Below are 27947 nucleotides of genomic sequence, written 5' to 3'. Positions count from 1 at the left end.
AATCATCAGACAGAAAATCTTTTTCTCTGTCTCTCCTCCTCTCTGTATATCTGACTTTCCAATAAAAATAAATAAATCTTTTAAAAAAGATGTTTTTTAAAAAAGTGTAGAAACATTTCCGTTGTTTTTGAGGTGGGTGCAGTTTTGTGTGTGTGTGTTCTAGGAGGTAATCCAGATTTTCATTGAAGATAACTTAGCCTTCAGTTTACCTGTCCAGTTCCGGCAGTCAGTCCTAAGAGAACTCTTTCAGAAAGCTCAACAAGGGTAAGTAAGCTGAAAAATTAATTTTTGATTTTTGAATAAAAGAACATGTGAATTATGATATCTAAAACACCTTGAAATTATCTTTGAACTTGTGACAGTCCTTTGAATTTTCTTTCTTTTTTTTTTTTTTTAAATCTATTTTATTGTATTGTTGTTGACAATCTTTACATAGTTAATTACGGTTAAAGAACAAAAAAAAAAAGGTTCAGGGGGTGAATTTTCTTAATCAAAGAAATTTGCATAGCCGGAGCAGCCATTCTCAGGTCTGTTCATCTAGTCTGTTTTATTTATTTTAATTTTTATTTTTCATGATACAGTTCTATAGGCTCAGAAATTTCCCCTTCCAACCTCTCCATAGGGCCACCCTGCACTGTTTTCTCCTTTATTGTTACTATAGCATAGTCCTTCCAGAACAGTCGCAAGTCCATCATTCTGCTATTTAAGTGTAACGTGACATTGTAGGTATAAACAATGGTAGGAAGTCCAACATCCTGTTGTCCGCATGTATTTAACAGGTCCACTGGGAGTCCATCTCTTGTTTGGGAGTAGAGATGAATACTGCAGTCTGTCTTCCCTTCTCAGTATGCTAGTCGCTATTGTACAGTTCCTCTAGATGAATATGTATACCTTCATGTTTACCTGTATATGTGTATTGATCTTGTATTTGACGTGAAGGTTGCCTTGTATCCGAGAGAACATATGATATATGTTCATTTGGGATTGGCCAAATGATATGTTCATTTGAAAGGCAGAGTGACAGGGACAAGAGAGCGAGATAAAGGAAGATTTTCCAACTTACCTGCTAGCTTGCCTCCAAATGGCCACAACATACAGGTTTAGAAGCCGATAGCCTGGAACTCCATCTCGCTCTCTGGTGTGGGTGACCGGGGCCCAGTTACTTGGGTCATGTTTTGTCACCTTCCCAAGTGTGTTATCAGAAAACTAGATTGGAAGTGTAGCTGTCAGAACCCCAAGCTGGTGTTCCGGTCAGCCAGGGGTGCCATATTGCTGGTTCCTCATCTGGTCTGTTTTAAAAGTGCTTAGAGGAAGAAAATTGTATGTAGAATTCCATTCTGTTGTCTTATTTGAAAATTATTTCTTCATGAACTCAATTTGTTTTTCCCTTTTTGTAGGCTATTTATTGAGATGTTTGAATATTTTAAAATCTTTACTGTTCAGGAATGAATGACTAGGGTTTGGCACGGTGGCTCAACTGTCTAATCCTCGATCTGCCAGTGTTGGCTATGGGTTCCAGTTTGTGTCCTGGCTGTTTTACTTCCAATCCAGCTCCTAGCTTGTGCCCTGCAAATTCATTGGTTAATGGGCCAAAGCCTTGGGACCCTGTACCGATGTAGGAGACCTGAAAGAGGGTCCTGGCTACTGGTTTTGGATTGGCTCAGCTCCAGCCATTGGGGCACTTGGGGCCACTGGGGCGTGAACCAGCAAATGGAGGATCTCTTGCTATCTCTGTCTCCTTTGCTCTGTAAATCTGCTGTTCTAATAAAAAATAGATCTCAAATAAATCACTTTTTTTATGCATAATGTTTTATAGCGCACACGTTTCTTTTATGATGGAAATAACGTCAGTGGATCTATCTTTATATTCTACAGAAATGAAGCTCTAGATGAGATCTGTTTTAAAATATGTGCCTGCAACACAGTCCGTGATATATTGGAAGGTCGAACAGTTAGTGTTCAATTTAACCAGCTGTTTCTTAGACCTAATAAAGAGAAAATAGACTTTCTTCTGGAGGTAAGACATGTTTCAGCCTGTGGTAGTTTTGCTTTAAGCTTGCCGGGCCCTCTCGGACTCGCCCGTCCGTGCCGAGATGTTGACATGTTGTTCTTGCCTCATGCTCTTTTCTAGATTTCTTTTTTTATGTTTGTTTTTTCTCTTTGTTGTATTCTTTGTGTCTTTCTTTGTTTTTAGAACTTTTGTAATTGGCTCACTCATAATTTTAATTTTTACTGAAATCTTCAGTCATATGAGAAACAAGTCTACTGAAATCCTCTGACTTCTCACATAAGCTGCAGGGTCTGTGTTTCTGCTTTATTTCTCTGCTCTTAAGTCGTGAAAAAGACGTTGAAAGAAGTACAGGAAGCACATTACTTATTTGCGGAAATGCTATATTGTTGGCACTCTGAAGTCTGTTGTTTTCCTTTACCAACCTCTTGGTTTTCCCTTTAGATAACTACTTCCCTTTCATGATAATCGTATTGTTGCTTTTATTTATAATTATAGCACTTTATACATACCCTTAAAGAGTATTCTTCAATTTTCTGGTTTTAATTTTAATATATGTACGTAATTGTGTAAAGTATGTTCCTCTTTTCCTTTGAGTAAAATTGCATTGGGAAATTTATTCCAGCTACATATACAATTTTATTTTTCATTTGCTCTAAGGTTTTAAAACATGGACTGTGCCAAAGTCCATCTCTTTTTGTGATTGTTTTGTTTTAGTTTTTAGATTTTATGCTGCTTGGAACATTTTTGCACATATATCAGGGTGCAAGCTCTAATAGTTTATCTTGTACATGCACAGAAAGTGTATCTGCTACATAATAATATCAAAGTGATTTGTACCACCAACCCGTCTGAGCATTCTCACTGGTTAGTATTATTGCCAACACTTGACAGTGTCAGACTTGACTTGACATGGTTATATAATAGTATCTCATTGAGGTTTAATTTCTATTTTCTTTGTAACTAAAAGTTTAACAGTTTGTCATTTGATTTTTGCTTATATTGATTTCATCTTCTGAGGTACCAAAATTAAAAATAATTTTTACAGTTATTATTTTTTAGAGGCTGATAGAAAGAGCTATCATCCAGGTTCATTCCCCAGATACGTGCAACAGATGGGTGTAGGGGACGAAATTCTGGAGAATGAATAATTAGAAGAAAATATTATTTGTAGCTAACCAATGTTTCTGTAACTAGCTTGTGTTATTTGTTTTCATTGCTTGCTTTTTAAACCTTAATTACCTTCTAAACCATTGGTTCTATACACATTAGCTATTAAGAGCTGTTGTTCTTAGCAGACGCTGCTGATTCCTAAGTTTATCACTGCGTATATCTTGGCAACATAATTTATGGATTCTGAGAGATTGTGGTAGTATACTGAATAGATTTTATTTTTCCTGTGTTTAAATACCTGTGGCTATTGAAATGAAATGGTCACATTCTACTCCCTGCCTTTTTTCCTTACTCCTAAGTTTAAGGCATCTACTCCCTGCCTTAAAGGATTACTACTCCTTACATTCATTTCTTAAGTTACTTTACCAGATCTAATTGATACATGGAATTAACACTGAAAAATTCAGTTGTCTTTGAATTACAACTTGTCAAACTGGAAGACATTTAAAAAATCCATATTCAATTGAAATTATTCACATTCCAGGTATGTTCAAGATCAGTAAATTTAGAAAAAGCTTCAGATTCATTGAAAGGAAACATGGCTGCATTTCTGAAGTAAGTCCCCCTGCTTTTTTCCTTAAAACCTTGAACTTAGTCTGTGAGATTATCTCTGACTATTTTTTAAATTTGTCCTGTGAATCTTAGACCAGATAGTAACTATTATGTGAGAACCAGTGAAGGTGTACTTCAAATTTCTGGAGACTCTTTAGGATTATATAGTTATTTTCTGTGTGTGTTTGTATTGTGGGGTTGATATCACAATTTTAAATAAAAACCAAAACTAAATTTTAGAATATGGTAAAAATACTTTTGGGCAGTTTATGAAACTGTGTTTTTTTCAATGGTTTATTAGTAAATACTTGTTTTCGTGATTGTTTTTTGCTAAACTAAATTATATACTTTTTTGTTTTATAATATTTCTTACTGATCTAGGAATGTGTGTCTGGGGTTGGAAGATCTGCAGTATGTTTTCATGATTTCTTCACATGAGCTTTTCATTACGTTGTTGAAAGATGAAGAACGAAAGCTACTTGTTGATCAGATGAGGAAGAGATCCCCTAGAGTAAATCTGTGCATTAAACCTGTAACTTCATTTTATGATATCCCAGGTTAGCTCTCCAGTCTGCCAGATAAAATGTTGGCATATTTTGCCCCTCTCTTCAAGTTAACATTGAAATACATTTGAAGATTCCCTCTTACTTCTTTTACGTTATAAATGTATCAGTAATTAATAGAAGTGTACCTTTCTTCCGTAGTTAGATTTCTGAATACACAGTTAGGTGCTCACGTTCTACTGAGCCTGTGCTCAAAAAGGTTTAGACCTAGATACATAGAAGATTTCAGCTGGAAAAATTGACCAAGGTAACACACTGCTCCTGATGTATTCTTGTAGGTAAAAACAGGTAGAAGGGAGTGGTAAGGCATGCTGGGCTCAAGAACTGTACAGACTTTCATGCATTTCAGTCTGTGCCAAAACACTCAGCCTTTGCAAATGGTCATTTTGCTTTGTCATTTGATGGCTTACTTCCATTTTTGCCCTTATTCTTGAATATAAGTAGAAAATCTAGTACTTTTAATTAAGCAGCATAATTTAGGAAAATTATTATTATTATTATTTTTATTTTGAAGGTAGGATTACGGAGAGAGGGAGGGAGGCAGAGTCTTCTATGCCCAAATATTTGCGTTGGGAAAGGCTTGTCAAGCTGAAGCCAGGAGCCAGGAGCTTCCCCCAGGTCTGCCATGTGGGTGTAGGAACCCAAGGACTTGGGCCATCTCCCACTGCTTTCTCAGCCACATTAGCAGGAAGCTGGGTCAGCAGTGGAACAGCTGGAATTCAGACCTGGTGGATGCTGGTGTCATAGGCTTCAGCTTTACTTGATATAGCACAGCGCCAGCCTTTGTAACATAAGCAATATAAATGAGTTAAAGGCTTCAGTCAGACCCTCACAAGATTTGATCTGTTGGAGTATTTAGGAAATATGCAAAGGAAAAAAGACTAACAGAAAATGCTGGAAATAGAATATTGAAGACTGATAGCTGAGTTATAAATAGGCAATTTAGTGATCTCGTTGGTTCTCTGAGAAAGGGACCTGTCCTTTCCTTTGCTCAGGATATATACATTCTTAATGTTTGTTACTCAAGTGCAACAGTTTAAACATACTTTGTTAACATGTTTAGCAGTAAGAGCCTATTTATGTAAGGTAATTCTTTGCATAAATACCATGTATTTCTGTGCTTGAACCAATGGCTGGATTTTATTTTTGTTTTTATTTTCACTTTTAAAATAAACCCATTTGTTAAATGCAGGTAGAATCCAAATTGCCAAGTTTGTATATGAGGATATGTTTCATGAATCAGTTCCCCAAATGGTTCCTGGAATTAATTTATGGATATAATACCAACATATAATTTCTCTCAACATATTATCATTCTCATGTTTATACTTTTATCTATATGTTTGAATTGAATCTTTATTAAAATAGAAATTTTTCTCCTTTCATAGCATCAGCAAGTGTCAACATTGGCCAGTTGGAGCATCAGCTTATATTGTCAGTGGATCCCTGGAGGATACGGCAGATTTTAATTGAATTGCATGGTATGACTTCAGAGCGTCAATTCTGGACTGTGTCCAATAAGGTAAGAAAATTAACTTGTGTCCTAAGGTAATTTAACAGAAGAGCTGCTCCTTGACCTGAGAATAATGACCCATATTATTTAACAATTTTAGAGTCTTCACATGGCTATAATTGTGTTTTTAGTATCCATTCACATAGAAAACCAGAAAATGTCAAAAAAAAGATGCTATTAAATCAGTGCTGTCTAAAAATGAGTTTGTTTGTATTCTGTTTGTTGTTAGAGCATCTACATGACTTAGAATATGTAGCTAACCTAAATGTTGGAGTCATTTGTGTGACAAATTGAATTGCCAGGGTTCAAACTGTTGTGTTCTGGCTATCCATGTAGGGGACCCTGCTTGAGTTACCGAGTTCCCATCTCCTGGCTTTAACCTGAACCCAGCCCGAGTAGTTTTGGATATTTGGGAGATGAAGCCACGGATAGTAGGAATTTCACATTTCTGTTTCTATCTTTCTGCTTTGCTGCCACTCGGTCTCTCAGCCACTAAAGCCACCAACTCTGAGGTGAATGTGTTTGGCCTCACATTGAAGTGGCCAGTTAGGGTGCCTGCATGCCATGTTGGAGGATGTGGGTTTGTGGCTGGCTCTAGCTCTTGAATTCAGCTTCCTGCTATTGCAGACTCTGAAAGACAAGAATCAGGGCTCAGTGTTTGGGTGCCTACCACCCTCGTGAGAGATCTGAGTTGAGTTTCTGTCTTGAGCTTGTTGCAAGCATTTGGTGAGGGAACTAACAAAGGAGAAGCATGCACTCTTGCTCACTTTCTGTCTTTGCCTCTCAAAAGCTTTTTCTAAAAATTTACTTATTTGAAAGTTTCAGAGAGAAAGAGATAAGAGATTTTCCATCAACTGATGTGCTTCTCAGTTATCCCAGGCTGAAACCAGTTGCCAGGAGCTTCATCCAGAGTCTCCTATGTGGGTGCAGAGGCCCAAACACTTGGGCCATCTGCTGCTGCTTTCCCAGGCATGTTATCAGGGAACTGGAACAGCTAGGACTTGAACCACCACCCATATTGGATGCAGGCATTACAGTTGTCAGTTTTAGCTGCTATGCCACAAAGTTGGCCATTCAAAACAATTTTTTGAATGAAAACATATAGGCGTCGTTGTGGTACAGTGGATTAAGCCATTGCCTGTGAAGCTGGAATCCCATATGAGTGCTAATTTGAGTTCTGGCTGTTCAACCTTGGATCAGAAGAGTGGAATAAGGCTGAAGTACTTGGGTCCCAGCCACCCACACAAAAGACCAGGATGGCGTTTCTGGTTCTGGCCCATCCCAGCCCAGGCTGTTGCAGCCATTTGGAATGTAAACCAGTAGATGAGTCTTTTTGTCTTTCCTCTCTCTTGGTGTAACTCCACATTTCAAATAAATAGAATATATATTTTCATTTTTTGAAAGATTGAAAGTAAGAATTATATGTAAAGAGGAAGAGACAGAGGCATCTTCCATCCACTCGTTCATCTCCCAAATGACTACAGTGGTCAGGCTGTAGCCAGAAACTTGAAGCCAAGAGCTTAGTTTCATTCTCCCATGTGAGTGGCGAGGGCCCAAACACTGGAAGCATCTGTTGCTGCTCTTCCCAGGCCATTAGCAGGGAACTGGATTGGACATGGAGCAGCTGGGACTTGAACCAGTATATATATGGGATTCCAGCATCACAGGTGGTGGCATTACCTACTCTGCAACAATGTCGGTCCCTATAAAATAATTTTTTTCTTTTGTAAAATTAGTTTTTTTCATTTGGAAAGGCAGATATTTAAGAGGAGAGACAAAAAGATCTTCCATCCGTTGGTTCTCTTGCCAAGTGGCCACAATGGAAGGAACTGAGCCAATCTGGAGCCAGGAGCTTCTTCCTAGTCTCCCATGTGGATGCAAGGTCCCAAGGCTTTGGGCCATCCTTGACTGTTTTCCCAGGCCATAAGCAGGGAGCTGAATGAGAAATGGAGCACTTGGGTCACAAACTGGCACCCATGTAGTATCCCAGCACATGGAAGGCGAGGATTTAGCCACCGAGCCATTTTTCAGAGACCAAAAATAAATCTTAGAGAAATAAACACTTCTAGCTAATGTATTTACCTGTTTTTGAGGTTGTGTGTTTATAAGTTTTGCTGCATGCAAAATATAGATGAAAATTATTTTTAAAGCATCATTTCAGGAGCTTAGCAATATGAGAAAGAATCTACAGATGTAGGAAAAATTATTGTGTCAGTACTTCTAACTAACTCTACTCCTGCTAAATATGAGTGAAAAGCCAACCAGATAATTATATGTATATAATATGTGTATAACTTATAAGCCTAAATAAGCAAGTGTGTAGGGCCCAGCATGGTAGCCTTGCTTGTACTAGGATCCCTTTGGGTGCCAGATTTTATCCTAGCTGCTTCACGTAACGGGGCCATTTGATTGACAAGTGGGCGGACTGTTTTACGTAAGGCAGAAGAGGTATGGCTTCCAGTTTGTGAGTCTGAGCTTACTATCTGCCTGTCCCATTTCATTCCCTCCTAAGATTTTTGGCCCCTGTTTTTTTTTTTTTCCTACTCATTTATTCATTAATTACATTGTATTATATTACACAATTTCATAGGTACTGGGATTCTCCCCCCTTCACCCCAAACCCTTCCCCCATGGTGAATTCCTTCACCTTGATGCATAACCACAGCTCAAGTTCCGTTGGGATTCCTTAATTACAAGCTCACACCATACAGAGTCCAGCATCCCACTGTCCAGTCAAGTTCAACGGCCTCTTAGGGAGGCCCTCTCAGGTTTGAAGGCAGAGCCAGCAGAGCGTCACCTCAATCAATTAGAAGCTCCAGCATATCATCAGCAACAATCCAGGTACAGTGAGACTGGTGCAGAGTCCACTGATTGACATAGTCCATCTTAGAGTTTCCCCTTGTCCAGTTTTTCGCTGCAAACATATAGCTGAGGTGGTTGATTGATCTACTCCATCTTCTATCTTTTCTTGGTTAATGTTTTGATTCCCCCATTTTGTTCAGGGGAATCCCCAAAGAAACTTTGAGGTGTTCCCAGTCCAGGCTCCTACATGCACTACTAGTAAGCACAGTGCCCGCCACAGTCCATCACTCCGATCAGCTGGTGGTTGTAACCCCTGGGTTGGTTCTATTCTGAGCCCCGACCTCCATTGGAACCAATGAGTATTGCAGCTCTTCCCGGCTCTGCCCATCACACACTCGTCCCTCACCTAAACCAGTGGGAGGTGTGCTGGTTGGGTGCTGCATTCCCTACTGGCACAGGCCATTTCACCTTGGCATTTTGTGTTTTGTACAGTTTTTATCGCAACCAAACCTGGCCAGGCCCCCACACAGTTCCAGTGCTCGGACTTGCCAGTGGATGACGTGAACTGACTCAGCCTGGTCTGCCCCCAACCTGAGCCAAATGTATGCCAGTGGGTCACTTTCCAAAGCCTCTTCTGGGTTGTTTACCTCCATGCTTCCCTTGTTTATTTGTAGGGTCAGTGTCCTGTCAGAGGAACTGTTCAGATTCCTCCATCAGACCCCTTCCTGGTGTCAGGCTTCACGCATACCAGCAGGTCCTTCGGCCAGCACCGCTCTTCAACATTCTGGTTCCTGCTGTTGAGAGTTTCAGCCCAGCCACGGCTCGTCCATACCCACATATAGCTCATATATGGCTCAGTTGGCGTTGAAACCTAGCCGAGCCCGTCCCACATCTACCCTGATGACCCCTGTTTTTTAAGGTGGCTGAAGGATATAGTATCATCTTCTGTAGCTGCTTCCTATTGATTAGGAATGTAGGCCATCCATACTGCAGGTTTTCTTATCTCATCCAAGGATCCTTCTTACAGCCACTTAAAGTGTAGTTTGTGCTTCCTGCTCTGGCCTCAAACTCCCTGGAACTTCAGGGACTCCAGCCTGTGCAGTGTGGCTCAAGTTCTAGGCCATCTCCCAGGCCCACCCAAGGAAAGGAGGAAGTATGGAAATGCTTCATTTTGATTAGCATTTCATATGATTCATTTTCGTTTAAGAAATGATTAGTGGATTTTTAAAAAATTATGTTTCACACAACTACAGGAGCACAGTGTTTAATTGTAATATATGCGTTCATTGTATAATCTATCAGTAATTAATACAGCCACTTCAGATATCTGTTATTTCTTTTTGTTAGGAATGTTGAAAATCTTCTGTGCTAGCTGTTTTGAGATACAACCATAATTATTTTTTTTCAAAGATTTATTTTTATGGCAAAGTCACATATACAGAGAGGAAGAGAGACAGAGAGAAAGATCTTCTATCCGATGATTCACTTTCCAAGCAGCTAGAGCTGTACCGATCTGAAGCCAGGAGCCAGGAAATTGTTCCGGGTCTCCCATGCAGATGCAGGGTCCCAAGGCATTGGGTCGTCCTCAACTGCTTTCCCAGGCCACAGGCAGGGAGCTGGATGGGAAGTGGAGCTGCTGGGATTAGAACCAGTGCCCATATGGGATCCTGGGCGCTTTCAAGGTGAGAACTTTAGCTGCTCGGCCACCACATGGGGCTTTACAACCATAATTATTTACTACGTTATAGTACAGAATTATCCATCCTGTTCCAATTGCATCTTATACCCTGAATACATTTTTTATGTGACTGAAAATTGTTGAAAAATTCTTACCTAGATTTGATCTCCTTATTTTTTTTGGTAATTAATTTGAAGTTTCATTTTTTTTTTTTTTTTTTGAAAATTCTATTTGGGAAAACAGTTTTGGGTGGGATGCAGATCTTCCATCCATTGGTTAGAGCCAGGACTGGACCAGGCCAAAGCCAGGAGTTTCTTCCTGGTCTCCCAGGTTGGTATATGGACTCAAACACTTGGACTATCCTCCTCTGCTTTCCCAGGCGCATTAGCAAGGAACTGGATTAGAAAGCAGCAGCAGGGCCTCAAACCCACACTAGTATGGGATGCCAGCATTGCAAGCAATAGCCTGGTGGCCCAGGCCATAGTTCCAGTCCTATATTTCACTTTTTCCATGTGTTTATATTTATTTATTTATTTATTTTTCAGTGGGAAGTACCTTCTGTCTACAGTGGTGTTATCCTAGGAATTAAAGACAGTTTAACCCGAGATTTGGTATACATTCTCATGGCTAAAGGTTTGCACTGTAGTGCTGTTAAGGTAAGTAAAAGTGCATAAAATGCTTTTAAGAATGCTTAAATTTACTAAGAAATCAGGAATTACAACCTGTTATGTCCCAGTCTTAATACAGGCCTAAAATGATACTTGGAAAAATGGTTTGATTGGTGAGCCTTCATTTTCCCCCTGATTATACCGTTATGGTCTTAGGTTTATGGGTACTGCTTTGTGCTTGTTCTAAAGTCTAGGTAACATTGAAAAGCATTACATTCATGATCTCTATAATGCTGTTTCAGTGACCACATAAAATGGTGATCTCATAAGGTTGTTGTATTGCTTAGTAACCTCATAGCTGTCTTAGTTTATGTAAATACATGCTATGTACAACAGCCTTCTACCATATTTCTTAGAATATGTTCCTGGCTTTAGCAGTGTGTGATTGTATTTGTGTCTTTAAAAAGATTTATTTTGCTTGTATATTTGAAGGAAGGGTAGTATTGGAGAGAAGGAGAGAAAAATCTTCTAATTGCTGATTCACTCCCCAAATGCTCAAAACGACTAGCAGCCAGGAGCTTCTTTGATGTCTCCCTCATAAATGTGGGGCCCAAGCACTAGGGCCATTTTCTGCTGCCTTCCCTGCGACTACATTAGCAGGGAGCTTGATCAGAAGCGGAGCAACTGGAACACGTACTAGTGCCCATTTGGATGCCAAAGACATGGGCCGTGGCTTTACCTGCTGACCACAGAAAGAAGATGCTTTTATAAAACTATTTTAATAGCAATATTAGCAAAGACTTTGGAAAACAGTGCTGTAGATCAGCGATTTATTTCAAAGTGCGTTCCATGTAATAGCAGCATCTTTAGCATTTGGGAGCTTATTAGAAATGTAGCTCATATCTGGATGCTGCACTTCAATCCAGCCCCTTGCTTATGGCTGGGAAAGCAGTCCTTGGGACCCTGCACTCATTTGGAACACCCAGAAGAAGCTTCTGGCTCCTGGTTCCTATCAGCTCAGTTGTGGCTTTTGTGGCCGTTTGTGGAATGAACCAGCAGATGAAAGAACTTTCTCTCTCTCTAAAATCTGCGTTTCCAATAGAAATAAATAAATCTTATAAAAAAAAGATTGGATTTTTAAAAAAGAAAGTGAGGTAGAGGTATATTCCATCTGCTGCTTTGCTGCCCAGATGCCTGCATTGCAGTTCCTGGGCAAGAAGTGGAATAGCCAGGACACGAACCAGTGCCCATACAGGTTACAGACACCACATAGAGGATTAGAGTGCTGTGCCACCATACCAGGCCCCCCGAGAATATTTTCTTCTAGTAATGGGTAGAAAGAAGCCAGATTGAATGAATGAGTTAAGTAAAACTAGTCATTAGGGAAATCAAAGCATGGTGAATAGAAAAGGATTAGGGAAGTCTTTGTTATTTTATGGGTTGATGTGAAACTTGTTTAGTAATACATTTTATTATTGATTGGATTTTAATTACAAAACAAATAGTTATTGGTATAAATCAACAAAATAGAAATGGTGAAAGGGTGCTGTAGGCTCATTCCCATAGATAAATGATATTAACCATTTAAATTGTTCATTTTTGTTTTGCTCTATACTCATAAAAGTATGTGTTCTGACTCCAGAGATCTGGTGATCCACGCTGTTCTGTTCTGTTCTTTGTAGGACTTCTCCCATGCGAAGCAGCTATTTGCTGCTTGTTTGGAATTGGTAACTGAGTTCTCACCAAAACTCCGTCAGGTCATGTTGAATGAAATGTTGCTTTTGGACATTCACACGCATGAAGCTGGGACAGGGCAATCGGGCGAGAGACCTCCTTCTGACCTTATTAGTAGAGTGCGAGGATATTTGGAAATGAGGCTTCCTGGTAAGACTGGGTCCCAAAGTTGAATTCAGAAATTGAATCCTGAAACAGTTGTAGGTAAAAACCTAAACAACATGTAATTGACTGTTTATCATCTATGGAAAAATTATTCTTCTTCTAAAGCAATTATTTCCTTTTTAAATTCCGTTCCAGTGTTCGAGAGCATGCAATGGGGAAAATGAAGGAAACTTAATTTCCTAGAACTTCATTTACAAAGAAACACAAACTAGATGATTTCAGACGAAAGTTCAGTCTTAGTTTTGGGGGTGCACGTCTGATATCATGAAGCCTGTGTGGCCACCGTCTGTCCATCCTTGCTATCATGTTCCTGGCCACCTTTGGTCTTCTCTTACGTATTTCTTCAGTGCCCCAGTCTGTCTCCATGTTCTTTTTATTTTAGTAAAAATTTATTTGAATGGCAGAGTAACATAGAATAAGAGAGCTTGAGAGAGAGCATCTGTCTGCTTCTTAACTCCCCAAAGACCACAACACCCGGGCTAAGCCAGGATCCCAGACCTCCATGTTGCTTTACCAAGTGGATGTGACAAAGGCCCGAGTACTTTCATTTGCTGCCCCCACAGTACACATTAGTCAGAAGCTGGAATTGGAAGCAGAGCAAGGCCCAGGGCCTGAGCACTCCCATGTGGCAGGTGGGCATCCCAAATAATATCTTTCCTCTGGCCCACCCCTGAGATTACATTCAGAGGTTCCATAGATAATGGGTTATAGGCGTTCGGAGAATGATCTGGAAGAGTCTGCCTCTGAAATAAAAAAAAGAAAATGAGGTTTGTATAAATGATCTGTGTCACATATCAATCTTAGGAAAAGTACTTAGGTTTTTGTTTGAGTATTTACAATAGGTAAGTGATACTATATACATTTAGTGTGGTAAACAGTAAAATTTAAGTTTAAAGGAAGGTGCTAAAAATGAATCCAAACAGAATCAGTTGCTAGTTTTCTAGGGTCTTATTAATGGATTTGTTTTTAGGTTCTGATTTTTTGATAAAGATTTAATTTAGTGTTTTTATTTGAAAGGCAGAATTACAGAGTGAAGGAGGGATAGACAAGAGATCTTCCATTCACTGGTTCACTCTAAAAATGGCCTCAACAGTTGGAGCTAGCCAGTCCAAAGGCAGGAGCCTCTACTAGAGGCATATAGTAATACATTAAACATTTAGTGCTGTGGAAGAGTGCTTTAACGCACCAGTGCCCTTTAATATTATATCCCTAAAGTGGTAGACACTTTAGCACTCAGTATTAAAAGATCAAAGTTTCGGATTTTGACAATTTCCTCTAAAAGGCTACGGGGTTCAGTTCACAACTTGGAGCCCCTGTAGTTTATACTAAAGTGCGAGTTCAAGTCCTGGATGTTTTGCTTCTGAACCAGCTCCGTACTTATGTGTCTCATAGTAGGCAACAGATGATGGCTCAAGTGCTTGGATCCTACAACCCACGTGGGAGACTCAGGTGGAGTTACAGGCTGCCGGCTTCAGCCTGGTCCAGCCCTGGCTGTGGCGGTCATTTGGGAAGTGAGCCAGCAGATGAAAAACTTTTTTCCTCTTTCTCTGCCTCTCTGCCGTCACAAAAGTTGAAACTTTCAAAAAACAATAACTATTTAAGAACTCTAACATTTATTGAATTCTGTGCATCATTGTTTTAAGAGCTTTACATGTAACAATTTCTCACTGAAATTCTGAAGTATCTACCAATTTTTTCTTATTTTGTAAATCAAAAGATAGATGCTGAGAGGTTATGGAATTTGCTCAGCATCACAGTAAGAACCAGAACTATGATATTAATGTATCAGATCAATAAAAATTTTTTTGAAGATTTATTTTTATTGCAAAGTCAGATATACAGAGAGGAGGAGAGACAGAGAAGAAGATCTTTCTTCCGATAATTCACTCCCAAGTGAGCGCCACGGCTGATGCTGCACCAGTCTGAAACCAGGAGCCAGTAACCTCCACGTCTCCCATGTAGGTGCAGGGTTCCAAGGCTTTATTTGGACTGTTCTCCACTGCTTTCCCAGGCCACAAGCAGGGAGCTGGATGGGAAGCGGGGCTGCCAGGATTAGAACTGGCACCTGGGCATGCATCTGGGCATGCTCACCACTGCATAGGCATCAACAGCTAAGGAAATCCAGTCGCAATGCATACACTCCAAGGATGGATTATATATCTTTTCCCTGTAGCCAGGATTTGAATACAATGATCTAGGTAGAAGTGCCCTAAGAAACCTTGGCTGGCATGACCTCAGACTTGTGCATTGTAGCTGCTACAGGGTCAGGTTCTGTTCTTTAGTTGCATCAGCCAGTGCACATATTGGTGGACACAGTTGTCTGCAGTTACGCCCAAACCCCATCTCTCATGTGACGTGACTGGTCTTCACTCACATTTTCTATTTTTCCCCCCTTTGGCAGCAAGATCCAGTCTTCACTCACACCAGCGGGTGCCACAGCCTATTTGGCTAGTCAGGGTAACGCCTAGTAACTCCCCACCACGCCCACTCCCATCCCCAGTGTTTGTGTGTGCCAGTATGTACTGTGGCCTCACCTGGTCTGTGCTGTATCTCATCTGGCTCTCATGCACTCCCTTGCTGCTGCAGCTTAGCTTAGTCCAGGAGCCTTGAGTGTTCTTATTCAGAAATGCTAGCTTTTCACATTTTTTATTTTCATGTTTTCTGCATCATAGACATTTCTTAAAAATAGTTTATGAAACCTTGTCAATTTCTATTGTATTAGTGCTTTTATGCTAATTCTGTTTTCTACTTTGCTTTTTAGATATTCCTCTTCGTCAAGTTATAGCTGAAGAATGTGTTGCTTTTATGTTAAACTGGAGGGAAAATGAGTATCTCACGTTGCAAGTTCCTGCATTTCTACTTCAGAGTAATCCTTATGTAAAGGTAATTAATATTTAAATAAGGATTACTGAATTGTTAGAAAAGGGGAGTATCAGAATTATTAGATTATTTCATATTACTTCTGATATTAGGTTTTGCTTTTTGATTTTCATTTATTTAAAAAAAAAAAAAGAAAGTAATATATCCTGCCCACTGATTGGCTGCTCGAGTGTTCTGCAGGAGCCGAAAGCCAAAATCTCACCTGGCGTTTCTCATGTGGGTGGCAGGGACCAGATCACCTGAGCTATCACCTGCCTGCTTCCCCGGGGCAGGCATTTGCAGAACAGAATGGAGAACAGAATGGGTCCTGAAATCAGGTATTTGGGGTGCAGGCATACCAAGCCGTGAATTAACCCCTTCATCAAATCCCTGCTCCTTTTATAGTTCTTAAGAAACTTGACTGATTTCTGTGACAAAAAATAAAAAGTTTTAGTTTAGTTGTAGCTTAATTTAGTTGTAGTTTGAAGCCCAGTTTTTAATATTTTAATCAATTGTCATTGCTGTTGCCCTTTGTAAAAATTTTAGTTAGGTTGATTGTTTCTTCTTCCGTATTTCAGGCATGTCCTTTCAAAAGTTGAGCTCGTTTTAACACTCAAGAAGTTTGATTTTGGTTTATTCCCCCTTTCTGTCCTTACAATGGATCCTAAAAATTTATTGTCATGCTTGTATCATCAGACATCATATCATGAATCTCTTTGGTAAACATCTGGGATATGGGTTTCTAATTACCTGGAATCCTTCTCTGATTATGCCCAATAGTTATCTGCTTAAGCTTTAATAACCCCTAATATAAGAAGGCCATTTGTCCCAAGGTTATTATTCCCACTCAGATCATAGCCTCTTGCTCATTGTTAACCACAGAGTGAGTGCTGTCTATACTTCTCCATCAGTGAATCCTGTGGAGCTGTGCCCTGGGGTGATGATGCAGGCTTCTATGACGTTTTGAGGGCCTGCACCATGTAGATATAGGAAATTGTGTTGTGGATTGTGTACTTTTTGGTCAGATTATCTAACTGCAGAGAGAAGAAGAGACACAGAGAGAGATCTTCCATATACTGTTGGTTCACTCCCCAAATGGTCACAGCAGCTGGAGCGAGCCAATCTGAAACCAGAAGCCAGGAGCCAGGAGCTTCTTCTCGGTCTGCAATGAGGGTGCAGGGTCCCAAAGCTTTGGACCGTCCTCTCCTGCTTTTCTAGGCCATAAGTAGGGAGCTGGATGGGAAGTGGAGCAGCTGGGACACCATTCGGCACCCACATGGCTTCCTGGCGCTTGCAAGGTGAGGATTTAGCCATTGAGCCATTGCGCTAGGCCCGTAAGTAAATCTTAAAATAAAACAATAGAGCTGGGACTCAAAACCCAGGCACTCCATTATGGGATGTAAGTAGCCCAAGCAGGGTCTTAACCCCTGTGTTAGTATTTTCTCTTGGTACCTTCTGACTGTTAACACTGGTTCTATTATGGTTAATATGTATACTAAATTATTTATTCACTTGTCTGCCTTCCTTATACAATGGTGAGGTTTAGAGAGGAGCTAAGTTTCATTTTATGCTTTCCATAACGCATAGCATGTAGCAAGCACTAAAGTATATTTGTGGAATTTGGAACTGAGATTATGACAGAGCATGTTAAGTTGATACCCATCATGCTGCCTTCTCATTTGAATGCCAGTTAGAAACCCGGATCCTCTATTCTAAAAAGTATGTTTATGGAATTAAGTTGATTAAGACCTAAAGACCTCTGAGGAATTGTCTTAGTTGAATTTATTTATCACATACATTTAGTGACTTTCTACTAAGCATGTGATTCCTGAGGTTATAGAAAATGAACCTGAGGGGCCAGTATTGTGGCCAGGGGATTAATCTGCTGCTTAACACTGTTGGCGTCTGATGTTAGTGCCGATTTGAGTCTTGGCTGCTTTACTTTTTACCCATCCTCCTGCTAATGCATCTGGGAAGGTAATGGAAGATTGTTTAAGTACTTGCTCCTCTGCCTTGTAGGAGACCAGTCAGAGTTCGTGGCTGCTGGTTTCAGCCTGACCCAGACCTGGCTGTGCCAGCGGTTTGGGGAATGAATCAGTGGATGGAAGATTTGTCTGTCTTCACTGTTCAAATAAGAAGGAAAAGAAGTCAACACATTGGCAATTTTTATATGAACAAAAAGACAAATGAATTTGACAGGGGGAGCATTTGACATAGCAATCAGTTGTGCCTCTTGGGGTGTCCACATTGCCGTTTTGAAGGACCTGGTAGGAATCTTGGCTCTGCCCCCAGTTCCAGCTTCCTGCTAAAACACATCCTGGGGTACAGTCCCAGTGGCTGCAGTCATGCAGTTTCTGCCACTTCACATGTGAAACTGATTGTATTCTGGACTCCTGGATTGGGGAGTGAACTGGTAGGTGGGAGATGGGTGTCTTTGTCTCTGCTGTTCAAAATATGTAAGTAGATAGAAGTTCACGAGGAGTGGAATTGAAATAAGTTGAATAAAGCAGAAGAGAACCGTTTGAGAAAATGAGCTACAGTATGTCTGGCCTTGAGCTACAGTCAACAGCTGTGTATATTTCAGTAGCAAACCTGGCTGTCGGAAGAGTGTGTTTATTGGACATATAGAATGAACTGTCTTCTTGGGCCAGTGTAATTACTACCTACTCACACAGTGAAGGTAGGGCTTTTAACATCATTTTCACTAGCTATAAAAAGTACCAGCAGGTATCAATTCTTTTAAGTATGACTGTGCAGTTTGATTTGTGTAGAAAAATGACCTAAGAGAAATATATTGAAGTATTTAGGAGTATAGTATTATTCTGTAACATTATGTATGGCTTAATGAAGCAAACGTTTAGATATATAAAGGTAACATGGCAGTGTATCCTAGATATTAATTGAACTTACTTTTGCCCTAATTAAGAAAAGGTTAAGAGCATCTATTTTCATTTTCATCACAGTCATGGATTTTAGTTAATTATTTTGATTTATTTTTATTTGAAAGGCAGAGTTACAGAGGAAGAGAGAGAGGTGTTCCATCTGCTGTTTCATTCCCAAGTGGCCACAATGGCCAGAGCTGAGCCCATCCAAAGCTAGGAGCCAGGATCTTCCTATAGGTCTCCCTTATAGTACTCAAGGAATTGAGCCATTCTCTGCTGCTTTCCCAGGCCAAAAGCATGGAGCTGGACTGGAGGTGGAGCAGCCAGGACTAGTACCGGCATCCCATTTGGCACTGCAAGTGAAACATTAGCAAACTGTGCCCAGCACCAATCTCAATCCTGTATTTTTTTTCAAAGAAGGGGCTTTACCCGTTGGACCCCCATGATAGAAGGTTTGAAGTTCATTGTAGATGGAACTGAGGTTTCCTAAAGGACTTGCACCTTTATGCCTGCATAAAATTAAGAAGTAGGATAGAAAGACCCTCTCTTGCTTTAAAATTATAGATGGAAAATAATGCTGAATTTGGAAAAGGCTGGGTTTTTTTTGTTGTTTGTTTGTTTTTATTTGGGGCCTTATCTTTTCTGTTTCTTGCTTTTAGCCCTTTCCCTTAACTTCTGGGCCTTTCACATATCAACAGTGTTCAGAGATGCCTTGATTCTGATCAGTTACTTTATACAATCTGTTCTTCATGATTCTGCTGCTAATATTGACAGTAGCTCCATCCTCATTTGTTAGCATTTTGCTTAGGGAAAAGTACCTCTAAATCTGTCACCTTGCTCTGTCAATTTTAATTTCTTTCTTTCTTTTCTTTTTTTTTTTTTTGCTTTCATTTCAAGATAAAAAGAATAAATGTGTGATTGGTGAATGTAACGCAGACACTATTTGATTTTTAGAACTTTGTGTTTTAATATTTGCACATTTATGAATATAGTACGGCAATTTGGTGTGTGTGTGAGAGAGAGTATATAATGTGTAATGATCACATGTGAATACTACTTTAGTTCTGCCTTTTGGCTTTTACCACATTAGCATTGCTGTATCCCTCCTACTACACACCTTTTTAAAATGATTTTTTTAAAGAATATTTGTAAGAGTGACAAAGCGGGAGAGATAGTCCAGCTGTTGATTCAGTCCTCATATGTGTACAACAGTCAGGGCTAAGCCAGGTGGAACTCAGCTAACTTGAGCTGAGTGCCATGTGGGTAGTTGTCATCCACTGCCTGCTGGGCAACTTAGATCAACACAGCAGAGGAGCTGGGTGGAACCAGTCACTCTGATATGAAGTGGGCATCCCAAGGGGAAACGTAACCTGTTGTACCACTATTTCTGCCCCATTTTTTTTTTTGCTTTTAAAGTGGAAATCGATTTATTTATGTTTATTTTATTGTATTTATGTGTATTTTAGAATTATCTTCACTTAATAATAAATCACAAACCTCTTTGTATTGTGTTAGTGTTGTTCTCATTAGACCATAATTATGTAGAAATGATAAGGTCTATATGGTAGAACCAAGAATCTTCCCCAAATAGGTTCAGATCTGCTATAAATAGGAAATGGGCTTCAAATTCCTCAGGCAGTGTATTGAATGCATAATATAATGGTATCTGTGTTCTTTTTGGATGGTTCTCTTCCCAAATCCATTGTGCCTTAATAGAACTACTATATGTGATGTTACAGATTATGTCCTGTACATTTTGTTTTTGTTTTCATGTTACAGCTTGGACAGCTTTTAGCAGCTACCTGCAAAGAACTTCCAGGCCCTAAAGAAAGTAGACGGACTGCTAAAGATCTTTGGGAAGTTGTTGTTCAAATCTGTAGTGTGTCCAATCAGCACAAACGAGGAAATGATGGCAGAGTTAGTTTAATAAAGCAGAGGGAATCTACATTAGGCATAATGTATCGGTATGTGTTGGTATGGTTCTATTACTTGCATTTTTTGGGTTCTTTTCATATATACTGTTTCAAGAACATGTATACTGTACATCATAAATATTGACCATTTAAAAAATTATTGAAGAGGCAGAGAGCACCATTATCTTTGGTTCATTCTGCAGGTGCTTTCATTGGGAGCTGATGTTATGGCGTAATGGGTCCAGTCACTGCTGTTCCACTTCCAGTCCAGCTCCCTGCTAATGCTGGGAATTTAGTGAGGCATGGCCTACATCCTTTGGCCCTGGCACCCAGTTGGGAGACGTAGCTGAAGCTTCTGGTTCTGGCCTTACCCATTCTCAGCCATTGTTTCCATTTGTGGAGTGAATCAGTGGGTGGATCTTTTTCCAACTCTGCCTTTCAGATAAAGTAAATCTTTAAAAAACAACAACAGCAAACACCTTCAGTGACCAAAGCTGGGCTAGAGGAAAGCTGGAAGTCAGGAACTGAATCCAGCTCTATCACATGGGCTCAGGAACCTCCCTACGTGAGCCATCATGGCTGCCTTGCAGGTCTGTGCTAGCAGGGAGCGGCCTGCTGAAATTGGATGCAGGTGTTGCATCCAGGAGTCATGTCCAGGCACTCTGGTGTGGGTGATGCATATCTTACTTAATGCTAGGTATTTCTTGGGACCATCTCTGACCACAGGGTAGATGGGCCATATGATAAAAATGGGTGAAATGTTACTGCATTTGTATAAAATCAGAGTATTACATTCCTGAATGGAGAGTTGGAGCTTTAGGAATAAACCTTCATCTATACTTTATTACTTTGGTTTTTTTTAATTTTCAATATTAAATGGTTTATAATTATTATTATTATTATTATTTTGTAGAAGTGAACTGCTTTCTTTTATCAAAAAATTACGGGTAAGTTTTACTAAAATTTACATGATTACCAATAAAAATAAATTATTGGGGGTGGACTAATCTAAATGGCAGCTTTATTTTCTATTTGCCTTGCATTGTTTTAGCACAGAAAAGTACTCTTTTAAATTATAAAGAAGTCTTCATAGTAGGGTTCGGTGTGTAAAGGCTGGCATTAGTTTTGCTTAGTAGCAGTAATGTCTTCTTTGTTTACTGAGTGTGACCTGGGCTTCATCCTAGTTGAAATCCTAGTTAGAAAGAGGTCTGTTAGGTCAGTTTCAGAACTATCTGAGGACATGAGTCTGGAGAGAGCATCATGAACGCCATAGTGTTCATGTAAACTCTGCTGTAATGTTTCCTTGTGAGATTAAAAATGGAGTGACACTAAATTTTAAAATGTGAAAATCTTTTGAAATGAGTTTCTCTGAGGATAACAAAAAATATTAAATATTTTTAAATTTGATTTCAGAGACTGTTTTCTTTCTCATAGGAACCACTGGTTTTGACTATTATTTTATCACTGTTTGTGAAACTTCATAACGTTCGGGTCAGTATTTCTTAATTTCAGTAAAAAATTGTTTTTGAAAGCAGTTTATTTTTCAAAGACATTGGGCCTAATTTGCTCTTTACGTTCTTTAATTTAAAGGAGGACATTGTGAATGATATTACAGCTGAACACATTTCTATCTGGCCGTCTTCAATTCCAAAGTAAGTAGTGGTATAGGTTACATTTTATTAAATTAGTGATGTATTTAGAAGTGATCCTTGCTGGTATAGGTAACCTTAGATAATTTCATTAAAAGACCACAAATCTGTTATTCTACAACTGTCTTTATGTTTTTGTATTTTAATAATTATCTTTCTAAAAACTTCTGTAAGGGGCCAGCCCTGTGGCATCACATATGAAGCTTCCACCTGCCATGCAGGTGTCTGATGCCAGTACCAATTTGGCTCCCAGCTATTCCACTTCCTTTCCAACTCCTTTCTGGCATGCCTGGGAGAAGCAGCTAAAGATGACCCATATGCCTGGGACCTTGCAGCCATGTGGGAGACCCAGAAAAACTCCAGGCTTCAACCTGACCCAGCCCCAGCTTTTGCAGCCATTTGGGGAATGAACCAGCAAGTAGAAGATCTTTCTTTCCCTCCCTCTCTCCCTCTCTCTTCCTCTCTCTCCGTAACTCTTTCGAATGAACAGAATTTTTAAAAGAAATTATGATGAAATGTAACTGTTTCATGTTGTGTCCCAGCTGCTCCACTTCCCATCCAGCTCCCTGTTTTATGACCTGGGAAAGCAGTAGAGGATGGCCCAAAGCCTTGAGACCTGGTAGAAACTCTTGCTCTAGGCTTCAGATTGGCTCAGCTCCAGCAGTTGTGGCCATCTGGGGAGTGAATCAGTGGATAGCAGATCTTGATAACCCCTTCTCTCCATATATCTGATCTATCTTCCAATAAAAATAAATAAATGTTTTAAAATGAAAACTGAAAGGATAACTTTGACTCCCTAATATTTTTTGTCAAGAGCATTTGGTGGATTGATGGAAAGAGGGGGAGAAGCAGAGTTCTTCCATCTGCTGGTTCTCTCCGCAAATGGCCGCAGTGGCAAGGACTGGGCCAGGTTGGAGCCAGGAACCCAGAGCTCCATCTGGATTTCCCATGTTGCAGGAGCCCAAGTACTTGGACCATGTCACACTGTTTTCCCCAAGGTATGTTAGCCTAGGCCTGTAACTCCCTTAGTTCAAACAAATCTTTTCAAAAAAATACTTTTGTCATCTGAAAATTACAGTGAGGTGGTGAGGGAGTTCTTTAAGGGGAGAATGAAAGTGAAAGAAGCGATGGTTTATATGCTTTTTCATATTTTTACTTATTTTTTCTTTCTACGTGTTGCAGTTTTTCATGTGGAAGACAGATTTGTTTCCTCACCCTCTAATTCTGTTCCTAAAATATCCACGTTTAGCTAGGCTCCGAGAACCTGGTCCCATTCTCTACCATTTCACGGAGGAGCTGTACTTGCCATGTCTGTCTCCTAACCCCTTTTGAACTGCGGAGACAAAAGTGCAGGGAAATCAGTTGCTCTTGCAAGAGGCCACATAGCAATATTGCTAAGATTTGAGTTCGTTTATTGTGGTTTCATCTAAATACAGAACTTAAAAGTCATTTAGAGAAAGTTTTTTCCTATAACTCTTGCTGGAAGCAAAAATAGTTTTTAAAAATTAAAAAAAAAAAAAACTGTCTTATTTGAAAGGCAGAGGTACAGAGAGAAAAAGATTGTGTATTTGCTGTTTTACTCCCCACATGGCTGTAGCAGTTGAAGCTGCGCTGCACTGAAAGTAGGAGCCAGGAGCTTCTTCCAGGTCTGCCACATGGATGCAGGGAGCCACACAGTTAAGCCACTCGTCATTGCTTTCCCAGGTGAAATAGCAGGGAGCTGAATCGAAAGTCAAACAGCCAGTGCCCACGTGAGATTCTGGCACTACTGTTGGCAGCTCAATGCCTGTCCCCAAAATAAGATTTTTATCTTACCACTTTAGTATACTTTAAACATTTAAAAAGATGTAAACATACTTTAGTCATCTGCTTAGTCAGTTTTTTAAAAAAGGAAGCAAGCCAGTTTCTTTTTAGCCGTCTCATGAAATGTTAGGTAATTATACTTTCTCAGGCATAGTAATTTTGATAGCTTTATGTGCTTATGCTTAGTAATAGTGTGATGTTTGTGACTAAGTTTGGGCTGTCTTGTTTTTTTACAAATGTGTGTATGGAATTTAAGTTGACTTTCACTGTAGGGATTCATTGAGTTTCTTTCTTTTAGCCTCCAGTCTGTGGACTTTGAAGCTGTGGCAATCACAGTAAAAGAGCTCGTTCGGTATACACTCAGTATAAATCCAAACAATCATTCCTGGTTAATTATTCAGGCAGACATTTATTTTGGTAAGTGAGATATTTGGTTGCATTGGGCTTTGTTTTTCTAGCACTTTTGCAAGTGAAAGTATGCTGTGCATTTTAGTTCAATACTTGATTGAACTTCAGGGTATAAAACTTTTAATGGTTTTAATTTTTGATGTAGAACTCTTGGTTTGAGTGCTTTTAACTTTTTTCTGTTTGTTAAAAATAGAATGTTTAAATCTATTATTTTTAAAAAAGATGTATTTTATGTAAAAGGCAAAGTTATGGGAGCTGAGAAGGAGAGAATTGAGATCATCCATGCACTCGATCTCTTTTCCAAATGGCACAACTGTCAGGGCTGGGCCAGGCTGAAGACAGGAACCTGCAACTCCATGTGGGTGACAGGAGCCCAAAAACTCAGTCCATCTTCCACTGCGTTTCCCAGCACATTAATTAGCAGAGATATCGGTGGGAAGTGGAACACACCTGGGACTTGAACCGATACTCACCTGAGATCCTGGTATTGCAGACTGCAGCTTAACATAATGCACCACAATATTATCTCTAGGGTCAATTTTTTTCACAGTAGTTTAAGCAAGAAATTGTAAAATATTAAAGTGGAATGAACCATAAAAATCAATCTTCATACGTATGGAACACAGCTTTAACAATAATTAGTTCAAGTCCCGTATTATTTCATCTATTCTGTTACCTAACGTCATTTCTCTCTGAGTCATTTGGGTAATTGCTGGCTTTAATACTTATTTTTACTCCATTCCCAAAAAGAATTTATCATCAAAAAAAAAATTTGTGTTTTTTATCTGAATGGCAGAAAGAGATGGACCAGCAATGTGGTTAAGCCACCACTTGCAATGGCTACAACTCATAGCAGAATGCCAGTTTGAGTCCCAGCTGCTCTGCTTCCAACCCAGTCTTTTTCAAATGTGTGTGGGAAGGCAGTGGAAAATGACCCGAGTATTTGGGCTCTGCTACCCATTTGGGAGTTAAGGATGGAATTCTGGCTCCTGGCTTCAACTTGGCTCAGCATTTGCTGTTGCAGCCATTTGGGAAGTAGGATAATGGATGGAAAGTCCTTCTCTGTCTGTAACCTCTCTGTGGCTCTGCCTTTCCAGTAAATAAAAATAGGTAAACTTTAAAAAAAAAAAAAAAAGAGAGAGATTGAAAGCTTTTCATCCATTAGTGGACTTCCCGAATGCCTGCAACATCTGGTGCTGGATGGTGTTGAAACTAGGAGCGTGGAACTCTGTGCATGTCTGGCACTTGGGTGACAGTGACCCAAGTATTTGAGCTGTCATCTGCTCTTTCCCATGGTGCACATTAGCAAGGAGATGGTTTAAAGTGAAGTTGGTCAAACCCAGGGACTCCATCATGGAATATGGGATCCCACTTGGAAACCACAGTGCCTAGTAACAAGACTTCAGTAACTGTTTGTTGATAGATGCACAGATTCTAAACCACTTTAGAAGTTTGTGATTTAATTCTAGCTTGGACACTTGGGGAAATAAATATCTCCAGATACTCAATTTTGTACGTGGAGATTTGATAAGTAAGTATAAAGATTGTTCTCTGAGAATCTGCTTCTGTCTGCTCATGCAATTGCACCTGGCTGTTCACAAGAGGTCCTATCTCTCTAATGACAGGTAATTCTTTATCTGTGTTTCCCTCTTCAGCAACAAATCAGTATTCGGCAGCTCTTCACTATTATCTCCAGGCAGGAGCTGTCTGTTCGGATTTCTTTAATAAGGCTGTGCCTCCTGATGTGTATACAGATCAGGTAAGTTATTTCTGTAGCTTTTCTTCCCTTCCTTGACATATTCTTCCTCTTGGGACCCAGTGGGTTGAACTTAGCCATTGCTGTTTTTGACGTTAAGTCCCATATATTATCAACTCCTAAGTTGATGGCACTGTAAGAAATTATGCTCCCTGTATTTCCAGCACCTCTTGCTGCTTTGACTCCCAGAATGCATTCCATGCTCCAGTGAAAACTGAGTATAATATCCAACTTTATAGTTTCTCCTTCTAATAAATTGACTCATGCTTCCAAAAATCAAAGAACCCCAAAACAGCAGAGCATCCCGCAGTATTGTTTAACTATTGGAGTTATCAGAGCCCAAATGAGCATTATCCTTGATTTTTTTTTTCTTTTCATTGACCCTCCTATCTGTTCCCACTCAGCTTACAAATTGTATTGATTTTGTTTCTTAAATTCCCAATTTTCAAATTGGGCACATACTTAAGGCACACATGCTATTTTGATATATACACACATGATAAAATGACTACTATAATCAGACAACTCACATCTATCACTTTTCATAGTTAACTCTTTTAATGAAAAAATTTTTTTTAAAGATTTATCTATTTTTATTGGAAAGTCAGATCCAGAGAGGGGGAGAGACAGAGAGGAAGATCTTCCGTCCAATAATTCACTCCACAAGTGGCCACAACAGCCCGGAGCTGAGCCGATCCGATCCGAAGCCTGGAGCTTCATCTGGGTCTCTCACATAGGTGCAGGGTCCCAAAGCTCTGGGCCGTCCTCGACTGCTTTCCCAGGCCACAAGCAGGGAGCTGGATGGGAAGTGGGGCCACCGGAATATGAAACAGCGCCCTTAAGGGATTCTGGCACGTGCAAGGCAAGGATTTTAGCTGCTATGCCACCATGCCGGGCCCAGTTAACTCTTTTAAAAGCTTTATTTATTTGAAAGTCAGTGTGATAGATTTACATCTGCTGGTTTACTCTTCAATTAGCTGCGATAACATGCTGGACCAGACCAAAGCCAGGAACAGGGTTCTCCATCAAGATTATCCATAAGTGTGACCGGATGTTTGCACTTGGGCCATCCTCTGCTACCTTCCCAGCCTGATTAAGTTAGAAATGGGGTGTCCAGGATGTGAACTAACACTCTAAAATGGGATTCCAGCATTGCAGATGGCAGCTTAGCTTTCTGTGTCACATGACAGTTCAATACTATTAACTGTAGTTTTCATAATATATATCCTATCTCTAGACTTTGCTTATTGTATCTTATTGCAAATTGGTGCTCTTTGATGTACTTCTCTCTATTTTCTGCCCCTCTATGCACAATTTTACACACACACACACGTGCACATGTATATATATATATATATATATTTTTTTTTTTTTTTTCTAAATGTTTATATGTTTGTAAGTCACAGTTACAGAGAGAGCTTCCATGCTCTGGTTCACTCCCCAGATGGTTGTGGCTAGGATTGTTCACTCCCCAGGTGGTTATGGCTAGGATTGTGGCCAGGCCAAAATCAAGATCCAGGAGCTTCATCTGGGTCTTCCACATGGGTGATAGATGCCCAGATATTTGGATCAGCATCTGCTTTTCCCAGTCCATTAGCTGGAAACTGGTTAGGAAGTAGAGCAGCTTTGACTCAAACCAATACCCCTACTGGGCACTGGTGTTGTAGGCTGTAGTTTTATCTACTTTGTTACAATGCCAGGGCTTCATTTTCTTTTTGTATGACTTGCTGTTTCTTCAGATTTAGACCACTGTTACCACAATTATAAATTATATTTTTCTAATACTTGAATGGCTTTTGAAATAAACTTTTAATTTCCGTTTTAGTAGCATTTCTAGATTCCTAGTTCATAGAACTATAGGATGATGCAGCCTCTGTGAAA

The 27947-nt window shown here is 39.8% G+C and overlaps 1 protein-coding gene across 1 annotated transcript in view; it reads left to right on the top strand.

The window, feature by feature from the left end:
* INTS8 (integrator complex subunit 8) overlaps positions 1–27947 on the top strand; it is a 53582-nt gene that overhangs the window by 18016 nt on the left and 7619 nt on the right. The window contains exons 9-22 of the mRNA XM_058668601.1: positions 164–264; positions 1876–2017; positions 3666–3736; positions 4115–4290; positions 5685–5818; positions 10835–10945; positions 12580–12781; positions 15558–15679; positions 20317–20501; positions 21364–21397; positions 21885–21941; positions 22041–22102; positions 24201–24319; positions 25966–26069. Of these exons, the coding sequence (XP_058524584.1) occupies positions 164–264; positions 1876–2017; positions 3666–3736; positions 4115–4290; positions 5685–5818; positions 10835–10945; positions 12580–12781; positions 15558–15679; positions 20317–20501; positions 21364–21397; positions 21885–21941; positions 22041–22102; positions 24201–24319; positions 25966–26069 (1620 nt within the window). The remainder of the gene's footprint in view (positions 1–163; positions 265–1875; positions 2018–3665; positions 3737–4114; positions 4291–5684; positions 5819–10834; positions 10946–12579; positions 12782–15557; positions 15680–20316; positions 20502–21363; positions 21398–21884; positions 21942–22040; positions 22103–24200; positions 24320–25965; positions 26070–27947) is intronic.

The sequence above is a fragment of the Ochotona princeps genome, chromosome 9 (assembly GCF_030435755.1).
Source record: "Ochotona princeps isolate mOchPri1 chromosome 9, mOchPri1.hap1, whole genome shotgun sequence".
Classification (NCBI taxonomy): Eukaryota; Metazoa; Chordata; class Mammalia; order Lagomorpha; family Ochotonidae; genus Ochotona; species Ochotona princeps.
This window is presented reverse-complemented; position numbering and strand designations above follow the sequence as displayed.